Source organism: Melitaea cinxia, chromosome 7, assembly GCF_905220565.1.
Source record: "Melitaea cinxia chromosome 7, ilMelCinx1.1, whole genome shotgun sequence".
In the NCBI taxonomy this organism is placed as follows: domain Eukaryota; kingdom Metazoa; phylum Arthropoda; class Insecta; order Lepidoptera; family Nymphalidae; genus Melitaea; species Melitaea cinxia.
The window spans coordinates 7,072,123-7,090,176 of record NC_059400.1 but is presented as its reverse complement, the minus strand read 5'-3'; the positions used below and the strand labels follow the sequence as shown (position 1 = coordinate 7,090,176).

At 32.2% G+C, this 18,054-nt stretch overlaps 2 protein-coding genes across 2 annotated transcripts; both read left to right on the top strand.

Annotated features, from left to right (window-relative positions):
• Positions 1-708: 708 nt before the first annotated feature.
• Positions 709-8,158, top strand: LOC123655383 (pyruvate kinase-like). The gene is made up of 9 exons (XM_045591197.1): positions 709-823; positions 899-1,125; positions 4,574-4,903; positions 5,693-5,842; positions 6,222-6,332; positions 6,495-6,737; positions 6,875-7,097; positions 7,188-7,377; positions 8,071-8,158. Exons 1-9 carry the CDS (start codon positions 709-711, stop codon positions 8,120-8,122), a joined length of 1,641 nt encoding a protein of 546 aa, XP_045447153.1. The 3' UTR covers positions 8,123-8,158.
• Positions 8,159-9,532: 1,374 nt separating this feature from the next.
• On the top strand, positions 9,533-17,456 carry LOC123655053 (pyruvate kinase-like). Its single transcript, XM_045590897.1, has 9 exons — positions 9,533-9,571; positions 10,475-10,607; positions 11,312-11,535; positions 12,483-12,812; positions 13,569-13,715; positions 14,552-14,653; positions 14,975-15,220; positions 16,758-16,980; positions 17,216-17,456. Exons 1-9 carry the CDS (start codon positions 9,533-9,535, stop codon positions 17,398-17,400), a joined length of 1,629 nt encoding a protein of 542 aa, XP_045446853.1. The 3' UTR covers positions 17,401-17,456.
• Positions 17,457-18,054: the final 598 nt, after the last annotated feature.

Genomic DNA, 18,054 nt, shown 5'->3' with positions numbered 1-18,054 from the left:
ACAATTAATTTAAATGATAAGTTTGAACATTAAACAAGAGTATATATATATACGTGTGTGTGTGTGTGTATGTGTGTGTGTGTGTGTGTGTGTGTGTTAAATACATGGTAGTGTGTGTAATGTGTTTTTTATTGATTTAATTTATTTTTTGTGCATCATTAGAAAAAAAATATTAGCATTCTGCATTATTTCTCTATATAAACTATAAGTGTGCGAAAATTCATACTTCTCAGTTCGCGCAATTTTCGTAAGGAGTACAAAGTTTTAGCTTCACGTATTAATATACCTATATTTAATATACCTATATTTATTATACATATAAGCCTAAACCCTTCAAGCTTTTACTTTTTTCTTATTTGTCTTAAAAGAAGCTCAAGTAATATTTCAAGAAATAAGGAAATAATATTAATCAATTTGATTGACGCAAAATTTTGCTTGAGACTTTTTCGATACTATACCCTAAACCATCGTACCGTTTTTATTTTAGTTTTCAGTGTCATCTTGTTCATTCTATCCCTCCTTTATAGAAATTCTTTCTAAGAAAAGAAAAATATATTTGATAGAGTCGAATATGACATATATGATAAAATGACATTTTACAATCTACAACAAAAAACACAACAACTAACTACTTATATAACTTCTACAACCTAAGAAAGATTTTAGAGATTTTTTACTAGCTACTTTTTTTCAATAGCAGTTAACAACATGTGGCTAAAGAATCCTGAAACAATATATTTTAAAGATATCGACTTTAGTAATAAGAGTGTTTTAAAAAAGCCGCCCTTTAGGATTCGAAGGTGTCCTGTTATTATCACTTTAGGTAAGTTATAATTTTTTTAGATAATTAAGTTTTAATAAGTCTAAAATATTTAATGAATCAAATTATATTTCGCAGCTGACTCGCACATAACTGCAGTAGATATACAAAAGCTTCTAGAAGCTGGCATGAATGTCGCTAAATTTAAAATGTCAAGCAGTACGAGAGGAGATAAAATACGGCTCCTCGGGAAAATCGACAAAGCAGCTCAGGCGTGTTCCATAAAATATAATGTTACAGATTGGCCAGTAGCTTCTTGTATAGAACTAAAAACGTGTGTTGTGAAAACCGGCTTATTAGAATTTGTAAGTATCTTGTTATGAACAAATAATAATCAATCAAATTTTTTGGGTAAATTTGAGGCGTTATATGTGAAGAATTATACGTTAAATATGTATTAGTAATGACTAATACATATTTAACGTACAGCTAATGAGCTGTGATCGTTACTTTTTTTGGGACCGCCATATATGTTTTATATATAAAAATGAATCGTAAAATGTGTTCGTAAGCGTATAACTCAACAACGCCTGGACCAATTTTACCAATTCTTTTTTTAAAATGTTCGTTGAAGTCCAAGAATGGTTTTTATGGGAAAAATTCGAATAATTTCCGTGAAAACCCTAAAAACAAGCCTTTTCTTTATCACATACAAACGTTTTCTAACTAAAATGTAGACTCAATTTGAACATTATTGCTCTTCAATAAAGTTCATGTTAAATAATATATTAGGGCGCATTTTACGTAAGTAATTAATGATTAAATTGATCTGATTCGTAAATCGTATTTTAATTTAATTCACATACAGTAAAAATGGTATTAGCTAGCTATTTCACATTACTTATTATATTGTTGCGGGAGCGTTAACAATAGAAAATTCCCGTTTTTAACCGACTTCCAAAAAAGGAGGAGGTTCTCAATTCGACTGTATTTTTTTTTAATGTATGTTACATCAGAACTTTTGACTGGGTAGAGCGATTTCGACAAATTTTCTTTTAATCGAAAGGTGGTGTGTGCCAATTAGTCCCATTTAAATTTATTTGAGATTTAACAACTACTTTTCGAGCTATATCTAATAATGCGTTTTTACTTGACGCTTTTTTCGTCGACCTACGTTGTATGATACCACATAACTTTCTACTGGATGTACCGATTTTGATAATTCTTTTTTTGTTGGAAAGAAGATATCTCAAGCTTAGTACCGTGGTAAAGAAACCAATATCTGATGATGAGATCCCAGAGAAATTTATGGAAATTCTTGAAAATCCGCAATAACTTTTTACTGGGTGTACCGATTTTGATAATTCTTTTTTTGTTGGAAAGAAGATATCCTTAGTTTAGTACTATGATAAGGAAACCAGGACCTGATAATGGGATCCCAGAAAAATCGAGGGAACTTCTTGAAAATCCGCAATAACTTTTTACTTTTTACTTAATAATTTTTAATTTAATCGAAAGCTGATGTTTGTCATGTCGTCACATATAAATTTCATTGAGATCTGATAACTACTTTTTGAGTAATCTTTGATAACGCGTAGTTACTTGACTAGTTTTTCGTCGATCTACGTTGTATTACTCGTCGATGTAATTGAAGTCGGTTTTTTTTCGTTTGCGAGCAAACACAATTATATTATTAAACTATCGACTCCAAATTTGGTACGAATCTCCTATATGTGATGTAGAAATGATCGATGAGCGGATTTCAGGATAACTCATGCCCAATAAGGATTAAGGGGGTGGGCGTTAACAATGAAAATTTTACATGTATGTAACTCCGAAACAGTCTTTGATTGTAGTCTTCGAGTAATGCGTCCTGCCTGTGTTAACATATGGAGCCGAGACGTGGACACTGACGAAGAGACCGGTCCACAAGTTTAAAGTCGTTTAACGAGCAATGGAACGGGCTATGCTTGGGGTTTCTCTCAAAGATAGGATTAGAAATGAGACTATCCGCGAGAGAACGAAAGTAACCGACATAGCCCACAGAATTAGCTAGTCGAAGTGGCAGTGGGCTGGTCAACTGTGTCGCAGGACCGATGGCCGTTGGAGCAGACGGGTCCTGGAGTGGAGACCGCGTCTTGGCAAACGCAGTGTGGGACGTTCTCCGGCCCGTTGGACCGACGATTTACGTAAGATTACAGGTGTAGGCTGAATGAGGATTGCGGAAGACCGGGATGTCTGGCACGAACTGGGGGAGGCCTATGTCCAGCAGTTGACTGCAATAGGCTGAGCTGCATTTTTATCAAATTTTGTACGCATCTATTATTTTGTCTAACTTGGGAGATAGGGTAGTTTTTATTTCAATTGGACCAGATATGTGGCGCTGCTATTGGTATGTAATTCCGAAACTACTGAACCAATTTTTATCAAATTTTGTACGCATCTATAATTTTGTCCAACTTGGGAGATAGGGTGGTTTTTATCTCAATCGGACCTGGTAGGTGGCGCTGCTATCAGTATGTAACTCCGAAACTACTGAACCAATTTTATCAAATTTTGTAAGCGTCTGTAATTTTGTCTGACTTGGAAGATATGGTAGTTTTTATCTCAACTGGACTCGGTAGGTGGCGCTGCTATCTAAATGTAGCCCTGAAACTACTGAATCAATTTGTAGCAAGTTTTGTAAGCATATGTAATTTGGTCTCACTTGGAAGATATTGTAGTTTTTATCTCAATTGGACCCGGTAGATAGCGCTGCTATCGGTATGTAAGCTATTAAATTTGGTAGGCTTTTGTACATTTTGAGCATCATGTTTTTGAAACTTACTGGGGGTTCTGATGTCTGTAATTTAACGATAATGCTTTTAAATTACTGAATTAATAAACTAAACATAATGAAATATTGACGAATAAAACTTTTAAATGTGTCCTTTCTAATTTTAATAAAATTAAATCGAACAATTATTTTTGAATTACAACAAAGTACACATTTTGAGTTTCATCCCCCTTCGCAAATGAATTGTACTGAATATAAGTATAAAATGTCCATCGAATTAGAATAGTTCCTGGTTTAATCTTAAATCGTACCCAGGTTGAATCAAATCTGTTCAGTAGTTTTGGTGTGATACACCTATCATAGTTTTATGTTACCTGTTATAGTTGCAGGTTAAGATTCACTAATATTAGCAAAGAAGGCAAAACTGAAAGCCGAATTGAATCCAATATATTCGTTTTTTGTCTTACGCGAAACCTGCTGTAAATTGGTTTTTATTGTATCGGTTATGGTAATGAAGGTGATGTGAATGATTTATATGGGTATAAATTTAGTCACGATGCTTTGGAAGAGAATTTAATTGTTTAACGTATGTCAACAAATCGCTTTCAATCTTTTGCTATTTAAAAGTATTAATGGGACAACGGTTCCATTTCTGCAACAAGTGCTTATAGGATATTATCATCAAAATTAAATGCTAATCAGTCAACTATTTGAAGGGCCACAAAGCTGTACAAGATCTTATGCTTTCTATTTTCTTTTGATTTTATATTTATGCTTACTGCTCCATTTCTGTAAAACCTTATATTTTGAAGCCTATATTGACGATTAAAGTATTATTTTTAATAAGATTTTTTTCAATCGTTTTGTAAAATGTAGTGTTGCGAACACGGTTCAAGAAACAGTATTCAGTTTTAAGACCTTTCTACTATAATATTATACATTATAGGTAATAATAAAAAGAAGTGTAAATAAACCTATTCAAACAGCTAAGGAACATAGGAGCATAGAATATACTAAAATAACTGTGCACTTTATAGGACAGTGAATTTATCACATTGGAAAAGAATTCGGAGGTTATTTTAACGTATAACATTTCCTACTTTAACAAATGCAATGCTGAAAGGATTTTTGTTGATAATCACTTTTTGGTAAATGATGTGACACCAGGCACAGAAATATCACTAGCAGCTGATGAAATTATATTAAAATGTATAGGAATTGTGGACGATAAATCAATCAAATGCGTCATCACTAAAGGTGGTAAACTATCTAACTTGTGCAGTGTCTGCACTCGACATGCCAAACATTCAAGACCATTTATAACGAAAAAAGATACAGAAATTATAAAATTCGCTCTGGAATATCAAGTAAGTACAAAATTAAACAAAAAAAACCTCAAAATTCATTTCCACTTATAATCTTACAAACGTAACAATTTTACGTAACAACGTAATAAAAGACAGTTTTACAGACATAAACAAACATGCATAACACGGTAATTTTTTGGTATGCAAAATGTAGTATTTTAATTTTTTATTTCTATATTTATATGTATTTTTTATAATTGAAACCTTTTGGGATTTTAGTTCATTGGCGCGCAAAAAAGTATTGTTTTTCCCACGTAAACCCCGATTTCGTATGAAATTCCGGAATAAAAGAGCCTAAAATGTTGCTCCATAACCTCCGTTATGTTCTAGTAAAAGTCCCATAAAAATCAGTTCCACCATTCCGGAAATTAACCCGAACAAACAGTAAAACAGACAGCAAGAAAGGCAATAATTTTATATTTGGTTTTTTGTTATATAATAATAATGTGAAAATAATAACTTTAACTATTTGAAGGAAAAATACAATTACTTTGAAATCACAGAAAGACACTTAATTTTTATATAGATTAGTTTCTTCCTTTATAATAATAGAATGAGAGAATGTAATATGTACACTCCTTAATGGTAAGTTTAGTATTAAAATCATTCTCCATCAACCAACTATATGACGTATAGGATAGAATATTTAGCTGTGCGTACAAATAAGTAAAAGAAACAAAAAAAAAATTAACAAAAAACCACAATAATGTATCTTTATATACATACATAAAATATAGACCGATGTGAGCCAAACACATTGTAAATTCTTAATAACATATTTAATTACAGATTGATACTATAATAATTAACTATGTTCGTCATCCTGATACAATCAAAAAAATAAAGCACCTTGTGCGAGCACTAAAAATAAAGAGACCTTTCATCTTATGTGGTATATGTACTGAAGAAGGTCTTGTAAACATTGATGAAATATTAAAGGTACAAAAATATTACTTAAACGAACCTGTGGGCCCTGATTCACCCGCATTTATATTTACTGCCTCTATATATACTGCTCCTATTTGTAGTAGTTGTTTTGTTAGATCATGGAGCCTTCGTAGATAAAATAAAAGGTTGGTCTAACAAAAAAAGTTGAAATCGAGTCTATGCAACCTGAGATTTGCACGTTCAAAACAACAATGAAATGAATTCTAACGCTTAAAAATACCGGTTCACACAAATTCGCACTAAAAATTCCTCACAACTTACAAAAATATAGTGAAAAATTTAGAGATTCGAAATACGAATAACGAAATTCGAATAATAGGGTAATTAATATATACGATATTAAATAAACAGAATTTTTAATATATTCCAGGAAACTGATGGATTAATACTATCGCGGGAATATCTGCCGTATGAAATTGAAAAATCACAACAATATCGACTGACACAAATTCAGAAGTGGGTTGCAGGCAAATGTTTACAGGTCAACTCCTTGATAAAAATCATAAATATTTATGCTGAAAAACAAACATGTGTTATAGCTACATATATAAAATGAAGATATATTTTACAGTTTTCAATATATTAATTTGAAAACGACATATTTACACGTTTCTAAAATATTTGCATATTATTAACATTTTAGGCAGGCAAGCCACTTTATATATCTGGTGGTGTTTTCGAGCATGCTCTCAAAACTGGTCATTTTATTGACAGCGAGATATCAGATATGACCAACGCTTTAATGGATGGAGTCAGTGGATTTATATTAAAAGAATGCTACAATACAGATATAATGGTTGATGTTTTAAAAGGCATAAATGAGTTATGCTATGCTATCGAACCCTTAACAATTAGCAAGACTAATTTCAGGAGAATAATCAAAGAGGTAATTGAAATTAATACAAACATAATTAAACATTTGTAATAAGAGCTGTAGGATACTTGTTACATTAATAAAGTGGTTAGATAATAAGTTTCAATTTTATAACTATTTTTATGTATTTTATCTTGCAACGTGTGCAGATTAAAATGCCAGTAAATGCTGCAGAGGCCGCAGTAATATCATGTGTTACTGCCGCTAATCAAACCAATAGTAGAGTCATTATTGTACCTACGGTCAGCGGCAAAACGATTCGATTATTGCATTGGTTGAGGCCCTCCTCAATCGTTATCACAATCAGTACTAATATTCGAGTATTAAGACATCTCCGTAACTACAGAAGTGTTATGCCAATCTTATACAAAGGTCAGAAATTATTGTATTTTCTTTGAACTTCTAAAAAAATGAATTCTTTATATAATTCTTTTTACAATTTTATTTTTGATCTCGGTTAAGGTGAACAACATAACAAATGGGAGAAAAACTTGTCAGCTCGCGTTCTTTTAGCTGTAGAATATGCTGTGGAAAAAAGTTGGCTTCTGTACGGTGATACCTACGTTATTCTTCAACGGGGATCTGAATTCAGTTCCTTCTGTGACGCTGTAACGATTTGGAATGTCACGATCAGCAACAAGCCTTTAGTAGGGTAAGTATTTCAAGTAATATGAAACAATCCTTTTGATTTTATATCTAAAAAAAAAACATCACTTTTGTATACAAATAACCTGAATCAATTTTTAACTATCAAACTGCTGGACAAAAAGCCTCTTACATGAAAAGTGTTAGAGCTTTTAATCGTTGGCTATTTGTTGTCAGCTGATCGAAAAGGTTAGTAAATCGTCTACATGAAATTTTTACCAATTGACTAAATTAAGAAAAATTGTACCTTTATCTGTTTTTTTTTTTTTTGTTTTTTAATTATTTCTTTATTTGTTTGTTTGAAAACATTAATCTCAAGAAATACTTGTCCGATTTGAAAATTTTTTTCAGTGTTAGATAGCCCATTTATTGAGAAAGGCTATAAGCTATATATCAGTGGATCACTAATAGAGAATGTTTCAAAATCGGGGTTTTTTTTTCAAGTAACTATTCAAGGCAGTCGAAGTCGCGGGCAGAGGCTAGTACGATATTAATGATCAACTGCTAAAATAAATTTCTATACATTAAAATTTGAGATTTAGCCTTTAATGCTAAAATCAAACCGAGAAATTTAAAATGATAAGATAATATGAAATGATGAAATGATGATATCGTAATAAAAAGTTACGATTGTATTTCATACCAGTTGTATGCCGAATATTTTATTCACAAATCTTATATCACTTAATTATCTTTTCAGATGTGCTGATAATGAAGACAATCCTTTCGTTTCAAACACATATTTAGAGTAATTTTATATAGTAAAGTGATATCAATATTTTTCAGTTTGTAAATTATATTTTTTTTAAATATCAAACCTGCTGTATAATGAAATTTTAAGATTTTTTAGTATAAAAACTTATTTATTAAAAAATATTATTATACGAGTATAAATCTGTAACAAAAAATACATAAAACTTAAAAAACGAGTATAATTTAGACCACACGACTGAAGTAAAACTTTCTATCTTCACTAACTTATATCTTCCTCTCAACTTAAATTTGCCTCGCCCGATCAGACATTTCGTAACGCTCACACATTCACCACCATACTTCTCAAATCAGCATGCGTACAGAATTTTTACTTCAAAAATTTCAAATACATAAAATTTCGTTTATCTAATCTTTACTAATATTATAAATGCGAAAGTAACTCTGTCTGTCTGTCACACTTTCAAGCCAAAACTACTGAACCGATTTAAATGAAATTTGTACACAGATAGTCTAGAGCCTGAGAAAGAACATAGGCTACTTTTTAATATGAAAAAATGGGTATAAGGGGTTGAAAGGTGGGGATGAAAAGTTGTATGAAAGTATCGTCATCTTTCTAGCAAGAAGCATGAAACTTATTTTTTTGGCTGTTGATTCGATATAAATAAATATCACATTCAAAGTTCGTAAAAGTTTTACCCTCAAGGGTGCAAAATAACAATAGGGAATAGAGGATGAAAGTTTTTATGAAAATATATAAGGTATATGAATGTTTTATAAGTTTGCGACAAGAGACAAAATATTAGAGCTATTCTGATATCCAAAACAAGCCAAAAGATATATCCAAAAAATGGTGTCCAAAGTCAATATTCCACGGAGACGAAGTCATGAGCACAACTAGTGGACACCTAGGGGTCGAAATTCGACCATAATTAAAAGTTTGAACATTATTATGGTTCTGTTGTCAAAGACTTTACTTATATAAAAAAAAGAGTTACAAGGCTCCCGGTATGAAAAAATATGAAAAGTAAAATCTACTGAACGAATGACCTCGTTACGTTTTTCGTTCCGCCATCTATCGGACGACGACGTGTTGAAATAACGCCATCCAATAGATGGCGTTATTTGATTCGTTTATTTATCATTTGATATAGTATTAATTTTTTTTATACTAGTAAGTCTTTTTGTGCCTATTTAGACAGTCGATCTGAAGGAGTAAACTCCAGTCGTACGTCGGAACTGACAAACACACTTTTTTTATTAATTCAATGTATTTTTTATGGATTGTAAGTTAATGACGTGAGAAAAATAGTAAATGAAGTTGACATTAAGAAATTTACAAATGCCAAGTAAAAGCCATATATCCTAATTGTTTATTGTTTAAAGTTTACTTGTCTTTATCAAACTACAACTAGTTTACACAAATTTACTATTTTTATTCTTCTTAAAAAATGGTATGGCCAACAGAATTTGATAAAAGGCTCGATGAGGTAAGCATTTTGATTTCAAATTTTTACGTAAATAAACATTAAATTGACGACGCATTGGCGCAACGGTCACAGCACTGGTTTGTGGCTGATGCGTTGGCGGTTGCGGGTTCGATCCCCACACATGACAAACATTTATATTGCCCACACAGATATTTGCCGTGGTCTGGGTGTTTGTGCAGTCCTTATGGGTATCCCCACCGTGCCTCAGAGAGCACGTTAAGCCATTTGTCACGGTTGCTATTATGTACACCTGATAGCGATCGTTACTCATAAAAGGAAATATATCCACCAACCCGCATTGGAGTAGCGTGGTGGATTAAGCTCTGATCTTTCTCCTACATGGAAAAATAGACCTATGCTGTGGGATATTACAAGCGTGAAATATTAAATTTGCTATGTTAAAATAAGCATGGATAAATAATTATTGCTACAAATTGTTGTGAACACTACTTATTACAAAAACGGTGACATATGGAGACATTTAGTACATCATTTAAGTATAAAGGTACCTAGTTTATTTTTCGTTTTCATCTTTTTTTATACGATTACGGTACGATACGGATTCATCTTCTTTGTTATACGATCCTAATGAAAAACCTCAAAAACAAATATTATATAGTCTGATGCTCTGATCACTATTAAAACAATTTAAAATATCCAGCACGGCACTGGCACATTTTAGATTAATTTAATATAATTCTATTTATATTTAAGTAAAATTTATAGAGCATTAACTGTACGTGTAGTTTCACAATAATGGAAACAACAACCTTACGTGCTCGGAGTTAGTGGAACACAAATAAGGCACATTGTAACTACTCTAATTGATTTATGGTGTAAATATTATATTATCAATTCTATCTTTAGAGTTAATTACAGTATCTAATGTTTCTTCTTTTCTAGTATGATGCTATGGATTTACCAGGACAACAGTTACCCGCGGCACAAGCCCGTTCCCCTTTAGATCATGTTTTGAGTCTTGACGTTGACTCACCAGCGGCGTGTCAACGACTTACTGGAATTATAGCGACTATGGGTAAGTTCATTTTTATAGGTGGATATAGCCAAGAGGGCTGAAAAAAATTAAACTTTATAGCACGAATATATACTGTTTTTGATTTATATCCAAAAAATTAGTCAATTTGAACCATTAATACATATAAAAGTTTTACCACTGAACTTAACTACTGCTTCTTGTTTGACTGTTTTTTTTAATACGAGTATATGTCAGTAAGTATATGTTTTTTTAGACACAGACATTAATCGAATATATTTTTTTAAATCAGTTTATTTTCACGTAATGTCACATCCCTAGAACCACCCCAGAATGCAGGTATAAATCTGGCTTTATTTTCATTATTACAACATCCAAAACAAACATCATTAAGAATTTTTGGTATTTCAAATCCAAAAGGGACATGAAAGTGTGTATCGTAGTCTAACATTATAAAACTAAAAGGTTGACAGTTTATTTTTAGGCTTGCTATTAAGAATAAATATGAATGCGTTTCAGCAGAAATGCCCTAAAGGTACTGAAAGAGATGATAGATTGTGTGTTGAGTTTTATTATTCCTCTAATTACTTCGAATTTTTAAAAGTATAGTAGCCGGCAAGAGCTAATTGATAATAAGATTTACTTTGTTTTTACTAATGCATATGTATATTTACCTCATTTTTATAATATTAGATGAAATTTCGCTATAAAAGTTGTATCTTAGGTATTTTTTATTCGTTTTTAAGGGAAATCTACTAAAGATATTGATGTTATGGAGAACATGATGTCAGCGGGTATGAACATTGCCCTATTAAATTTGTGTTTTGGGACCAAGGATGAACATATTGAAACTATTAAAACTCTTCGTCAAGCAGCTAAAAACTATAGTATAAAGATGGGGAAAGTTTACCCTCTAGCCATCGCTGCTCGGCTGCCAGGCCGGAAAATCAGAACTGGTAGCATTGCTGACGTATGTTCCGAAATGTGTTACTAATTATATTTTAATGCCTAATTGTATGTTTAAATTTTCGAATAAACCGCAAAAATTAACATAAAAATCAGTTAAAAAGTGAAAATGTATGTATCCAGATTGGACTGAGGGTATAAGAATAAATCAAAAATATTCTACTATTATTAACTAATTAAAAAATTATAAAATATAATTTTATTAGTACTTTTTATACGAATAGGTCAGCAAACAAGTTTAGGTCCCACCTGATGGTAAGCGCTTATCGTAGCCTGTAGAAGCCTGTAACACCAGAAGTATCGCAAGTGCATTTCTGACCTTACCTGTGACCCTCCCCAGGATATTTGGCTAATAAGGTGGCTCAGCACAGGAACACAGCACTACTTGACAGCAGTGTTATTTAGCTGTGATCTTCTGTAAGGTTGAGGTACTTCCGCAGACGCGACACTCCAGATTTTGAGCAGGATATATCCTGCTGTGCCCTACCTCACTGGAAATTTCATAATCAAAATGTTCGTTGCGACCCTTGTTTCTACAATTTGTTTTTTTTTTTTTTTTTTTTAATATGGAACGGATTATAAATTCATCCAAACTACCAAATAGCACATAGTAAATAATACATACTACTAAATACTACATTACTATATTGATATCGATCAATACAAGGAAGTGTTTGATTAAGACAAGCATGGAATAAGTAAGAAAACGATATAACGAAATTAAAACTTGCTTAGTCATTGTTATAATAGTTATTATTCAACATAAAAAAAATGTTTTTTATATAATATTTACAATCGAATCGCAACGTTGAATCTGAAGTGAGTCTCTAAGTGCGGCATTTACTTTAAACTAAATTTAAATACTGTTTCTTATCGTTCCGTTAAGTGAGAGTAGTTATAAGTTTTAAGCTGTTTTATCGAACCCCAACATAACATTGCTGTTTTATTCAGTCTTATGGTGAAACTGTGGAACTTATCGCGGGAGAAATAGTCCGGTTAACAACAGACGAAACCTATAAAGACAGGTGTTCAACTTACACAGTCTATGTTGACTTCATGCACTTTGCTGAACAGATGAGCAAAGGCAATTACGTTTTATTGGACAATGAGACTATACAGCTTAAAGTTGAAATGATATCGTCGACAACTTTAACTTGTAAAATCGAAAGAGGGGGATTACTTGGATCGTACAGAGACGTTTTCGTACCCAATGTCACGTTCGACATGCCTAATTATACCGAGAATGACAAAATGTATATTGAAATGGCAGTGCGTAATCAAGTAAGTAAGCTGTCATTTAGTTAAACCATACTTTTCAATGCATTATAAATGTATAAAAGCAAAGTGTTCCGCGGCATTTGCGTTTTGATCTGTGTATTAATGTAAATGTTTTTTTTTTATATACAATGATAGGCTTGCGTTTGACCACTATTTCACCTGATGATAAGTGAAAATGCGGTCTAAGATAGAGCACGCTTACCTAGAAGTAACCTATTCACTCGCGACTTAAAGATCCCCAGGTTATAATTTTCTGGAAACACAGACGCTGGCAGAGAGTTCCATTCTTTGGCCGTACGGATCAAGAATGTACTAGCGAATCGCTTAGTGCGTATAAGGGGACGAATCGCTTAGTGCGTATAAGGGGAAGGTTTTTTTTTCACTAAAGTTTCACTTGCATCGTGGTTTTATAAAACCACATAATTCTTTTATCTACTACTATTACACATATAAGAAAAATATCTGTGTTATATTTAATTTTAAAAAATGAATAAATTTATCCTTTCTTTAATTGGGTTGTCTAGAAGAAATAGCTAAATAACCATAAGTCCGCCCATTGTATTTCACAGTCCGTAACTGTATTTAAATGTGTTTTACCTTAAAATATGTAGTTGTAGTGTAGAATACAGTATAAATAAATAAAGATAATAATAATTAATTTCCTGTCATTAGGATTAATACTAAGGAATAGCGGCTAATTTTATATACTTCAAAAACGAGAAAAATTAGTTAGTGTAATGAAATGTCAGTTCTTTTCAGTTGGACATTCTTGTCGCGTCTTTCGTAAACTCGGCTAATGCTATTACTGAGCTCAGGCACTTAATGGGAGACAAAGGAAAGAAAATAGCTATTGTTGCCAACATCCAAACAATTGAAGGTTTTCGCAACTTCGATGACATTCTATCGGCAAGTACTACTTTGCGTTGTAGTATAAAGCTATATCAAATCAATTTATTTGGATATTGTCGCTTAATTTTGCGCGAAAGATAATTATTTTTTCGCAATTTAGTCTTAATTATCTCCCTAAGTAAGTTACAATAATCTTCGTATAATTACGTTGTTGGTGGTTGTAGTTGGGTGTAATGAAGAACTTATAAATCTTAACCTTAGCTGGTTTTAATCTATTTTACACTATTTGAAATAGTTTGTAACTGCTATTTTGGTCAAAATTTACATCATATCACTGTCAGATGTTCTAATAATTGAAACAACTAACCACAACCATAAACTACATCGATCTACCTATAATAGAATAACAAATCTTTGTCCAACACTAGAACATTAACATTCATACAGTTCAGCAGTTCATTAAAGGAAAATAATATATATAAAACAAAAGTTACAAAATATTTATTAAAAAAATAGAAAATATACATTCTTATGTTGCTGTCAAGGTAAATCACCTTGTGTTATATATGATGTTATAATCTCACAAAATAAAATACTAATTCTAGTGAAGTTTGCTTTTTTATTTCACTTTAAATAATAACTATATTTTCGTATCTTATTGAATACTAGCTGTACCCTACGTGCGTTGCTACGCTTTTTTTTATTTTATTTTTTGGTCGTACCAACTCAGAAACCTTTGAGGGCTCATGCCCAAAACTTTGCTGAAGATCATAACATGATCAAATGCATAGTTTACGATTCTATAAAGGACATGCAGACAAAGATTCAATTTTATAAATATAGATTATTAAATAACAAAAAAGATTATTATATAATTTAAAAAAATCTTCCAGATAAGTAACGGTATCATGGTAACGAGACAAGAATTGGGCTCGGATATAACACCAAAAAAATTAGTCATTGCACAGAAAAACATGGTTGCGCGAGCTAATAAGGTAATATATTAAGTACTTTAGTATATGTTTTTATAGGTATTTTTTGACGTGACAACGTCAAAAAAATCGGTGATCGTTGCCGACATTCACGAAAAATGATGACTCATTCTTTATATGTGTCTGTATTTCGGTGTACATTGAGAATAAATAAATAAATTGCGTCACGCTCCGCATAGTCCCGTTCCGCTCAGTGGCCTATACTTGTATCTGTCACTGGATTGGCCTATACGTCCAATAGTCCGGAGATGTTTTGTTATGACGTTGTCACATTAAACTATCATCCGTAAACCAATTTTACAGACAATCAATTTTGTTTGCTAGGCTAATGTTCCAGTTTGTGTCAGTGCTCATCTTTTAAGCAGTATGCGTCATAACGAGATACCCCTAAGATCTGAGTTGTGTGATATAACAAATTGCATACTTGATGGCGCTGACGCTCTAGTTCTTTCTGCGGAAACAGCAGTCGGTCGGTATCCGGTAGCTACTGTTTCATGTATGGCTACGATATGTAAGGAGGCTGAAGCGTGTTTATGGACTAAGCAAGTATTTGATGACTTCATAGATACGGTACATTGTTCTAAGTTTATTATAAAAAATATTATATGACTGAATTATTTTTTTACATTCTATTGTATTTTATTCTATTTTATTAAATTGTAATTTTCAATAAAACTATCGCTATGAACGTAGATCGATTCTAGGGATGCGAAATAAGAAATAAAATATTTAGTCCTAAGAGTATTAAAAATGTATAGTTACATAGGCCTAAATAATCACCGTAAAGCCTCATAAAATAATTACGTAATTCGTTATCGGAAGACGTAGAATTAAAATTAAACAAAAATAGTTTTAAAATTTTTGTTAAAACTACAACTTAAACTAAGTCCTACCAACTACCCAAAGCGATTTCTACCTCTGTTCCTTAGCGGCACAACTAACCGGTCCCTTATTTATTTTCAATTCTTCCAAAGTTCTACGTCAATTTAATCTTATATATAAAAATGAATCGCAAAATGTGTTGCTAAGCGCAAAACTCGAGAACGGTTGGACCGATTTCGCTAATTCTTTTTTAAAAATGTTCCTTGAAGTACGAGGATGGTTCTTACGGAGAGAAAAATTCAAAAAAAAATTTAAAATTTCCTGAAAAAGTAAAAACAACACTTTTCTATACTCCTATACAAAAGATTTGTGATAATACTTAAAAGTCAATTTGAACTTTAATACCATACGATAAAGTTTGTGTTCGGCGATACGAAGTTCGCCGGGTCAGCTAGTCTATAATATAAAAATGAGTCGCTGAATGTGTTGCTAAGCGCAAAACTCGAGAACGGTTGGACCGATTTCGCTAATTCTTTTTTTAAAATATTCCTTGAAGTACGAGGATGGTTCTTACGGAGAGAAAAATTCTAAAAAAAAAATTAATAAAATTAAAGAATCGATTGTTAGGCGATACGAAGTTCGCCGGGTCAGCTAGTTTATTTATATAAAGCTAGATATCGTATTTGAATACTGGTTCCTATGTCCTATCCAAGCTATGCGACGCTGGCTAAACCTAGCGTCCACAAATGCCACAGCCCTGGCTGCTCCAGCTGTGTCCAGTGGCTTTTTTTAATGTAAATGAAATCAGGATACCCAAATATTTGAATTTTAATCAAAGCGATGGTATCACATAGTTTCAAAACAAATTTATCCTTCTTATAGAACGTGCAGTTGGATTGTCAAATTTGACTAAACCTAGTGCTAGGCGCAACTTTATAAGTGGGTATACCTGCAATGATTCCTTTAATTTTGTAGTTTTTAATTAAAAATAATAGGTTTAGTCAAATTTGACAATCCAACTGCACATTCTATATATTCCTCACGTTAACTTATACTCTGAGTGCAGAGTATAAGTTAACGTGAGGAAACGATATCTCATTTTATATGGGTGGACGGTTAATTGTGCCTCTGAGTATATAATTATCGTTTCCCATTGTAACATGGAACTATTACCTTATCGCCGTACCTTTTAATTCTAATTGTGTTATTAAACTATGACTTCTCAATTTAAAATAATGAATATACATATCTAATTATTATTTTTTTTTCATGAAAACACGTGTAGACTCCTCTTCCATGTGATCAAACCACTGGTACCGCTTTGGCAGCGGTAATGGCTGCACAGCGGTCTCTGGCTGCAGCAATCGTTGTAGTAACCTCGTCGGGAAAATCATCTCAAGTTGTTGCGAAATACAGGCCTCGTTGTCCCATCATAGCAGTCACTAGATACGCAGCTATTGCGAGACAGTTGCATCTTTGGAGAGGAATCATACCTCTTGTATATGAAGGTATTATTTATTTTTGTTAAATGAAATTTAGTTTATATAAAGTAACTGGTCACCTTAGGGAGGTAATCGCGGAAGCACATAACTTACGAGACCAATGGGGGCAAAAAGCATCCTTGGTTTATACAATGTCTGGTAATAAAATTAAGTCTTACCTAATGGTTCGTAATCCTATCAATTTTCTACATGTAATTTGTTATATCCAGTCGTAATCAAGTTTTTTTCTTGTTTAATTTAGCTGAACCAGCTATAGATTGGCATCAAGACCTTGAAAGTCGCGTTAACTTTTGCATAAAGTGGGCCATGGAACGAGGTTTTATAAGAATAGGCGACCCTATAGTGATGGTTGCTGGATGGAGGCAAGGTTCCGGCTTCACAAACACCATGAGAATTATTTATGCCACTGCTGATATGGCTAACTAATAACGCTATATTAAATATATACATTTGTTATTCAATATTATATTTATGTTTGTATTCGTACTTTTTCAATTATTATAAATTAAATATTATTCTTCAAACAAACTATTACTTTTGATATTCAATCTATAAATATTAATAACTTAGTACCAATAACTTCGAATCCGATTGATCGCAGTAGTTCTTTGTCTAGTATTTTCTTATATGCGTCACGGCTTCTACGTCCACCTTTATAACCAACTAGCTGACCCGGCGAACTTCGTATCGCCTAACACAAACTTTATCGTATGGTATTAAAGTTCAAATTGACTTTTAAGTATTATCACAAATCTTTTGTATGGGAGTATAGAAAAGTGTTGTTTTTAGACTTTTTCAGGAAATTTAAATTTTTTTTTTTAGAATTTTTCTCTCCGTAAAAACCATCCTCGTACTTCAAGGAATATTTTAAAAAAAGAATTAGCGAAATCGGTCCAACCGTTCTCGAGTTTTGCGCTTAGCAACACATTCAGCGACTCATTTTTATATTATAGAAAAACCACTGTCGGGTATACTATATACGTATATGTATAGTAGTCGTTTACTTGACTTTTATGTATATTTTACGTTTAAAATAAAATCTTCTTAAAAGTTAATAAATAAAATGAGTAGTTTCCTTAA

Bases quoted from the DNA above. Each gene is read 5' to 3' on its own strand.
- LOC123655383 (XM_045591197.1), top strand. From the start codon at position 709: ATGTGGCTAAAGAATCCTGAAACAATATATTTTAAAGATATCGACTTT. The intron at 6,333-6,494 runs GTCAACTCCTTG...TTAACATTTTAG, and splicing joins TTGCAGGCAAATGTTTACAG to GCAGGCAAGCCACTTTATAT. The intron at 7,378-8,070 runs GTAAGTATTTCA...TTATCTTTTCAG, and splicing joins AGCAACAAGCCTTTAGTAGG to ATGTGCTGATAATGAAGACA.
- LOC123655053 (XM_045590897.1), top strand. From the start codon at position 9,533: ATGGTATGGCCAACAGAATTTGATAAAAGGCTCGATGAG. The intron at 9,572-10,474 runs GTAAGCATTTTG...CTTCTTTTCTAG, and splicing joins TTGATAAAAGGCTCGATGAG to TATGATGCTATGGATTTACC. The intron at 11,536-12,482 runs GTATGTTCCGAA...TGTTTTATTCAG, and splicing joins GAACTGGTAGCATTGCTGAC to TCTTATGGTGAAACTGTGGA.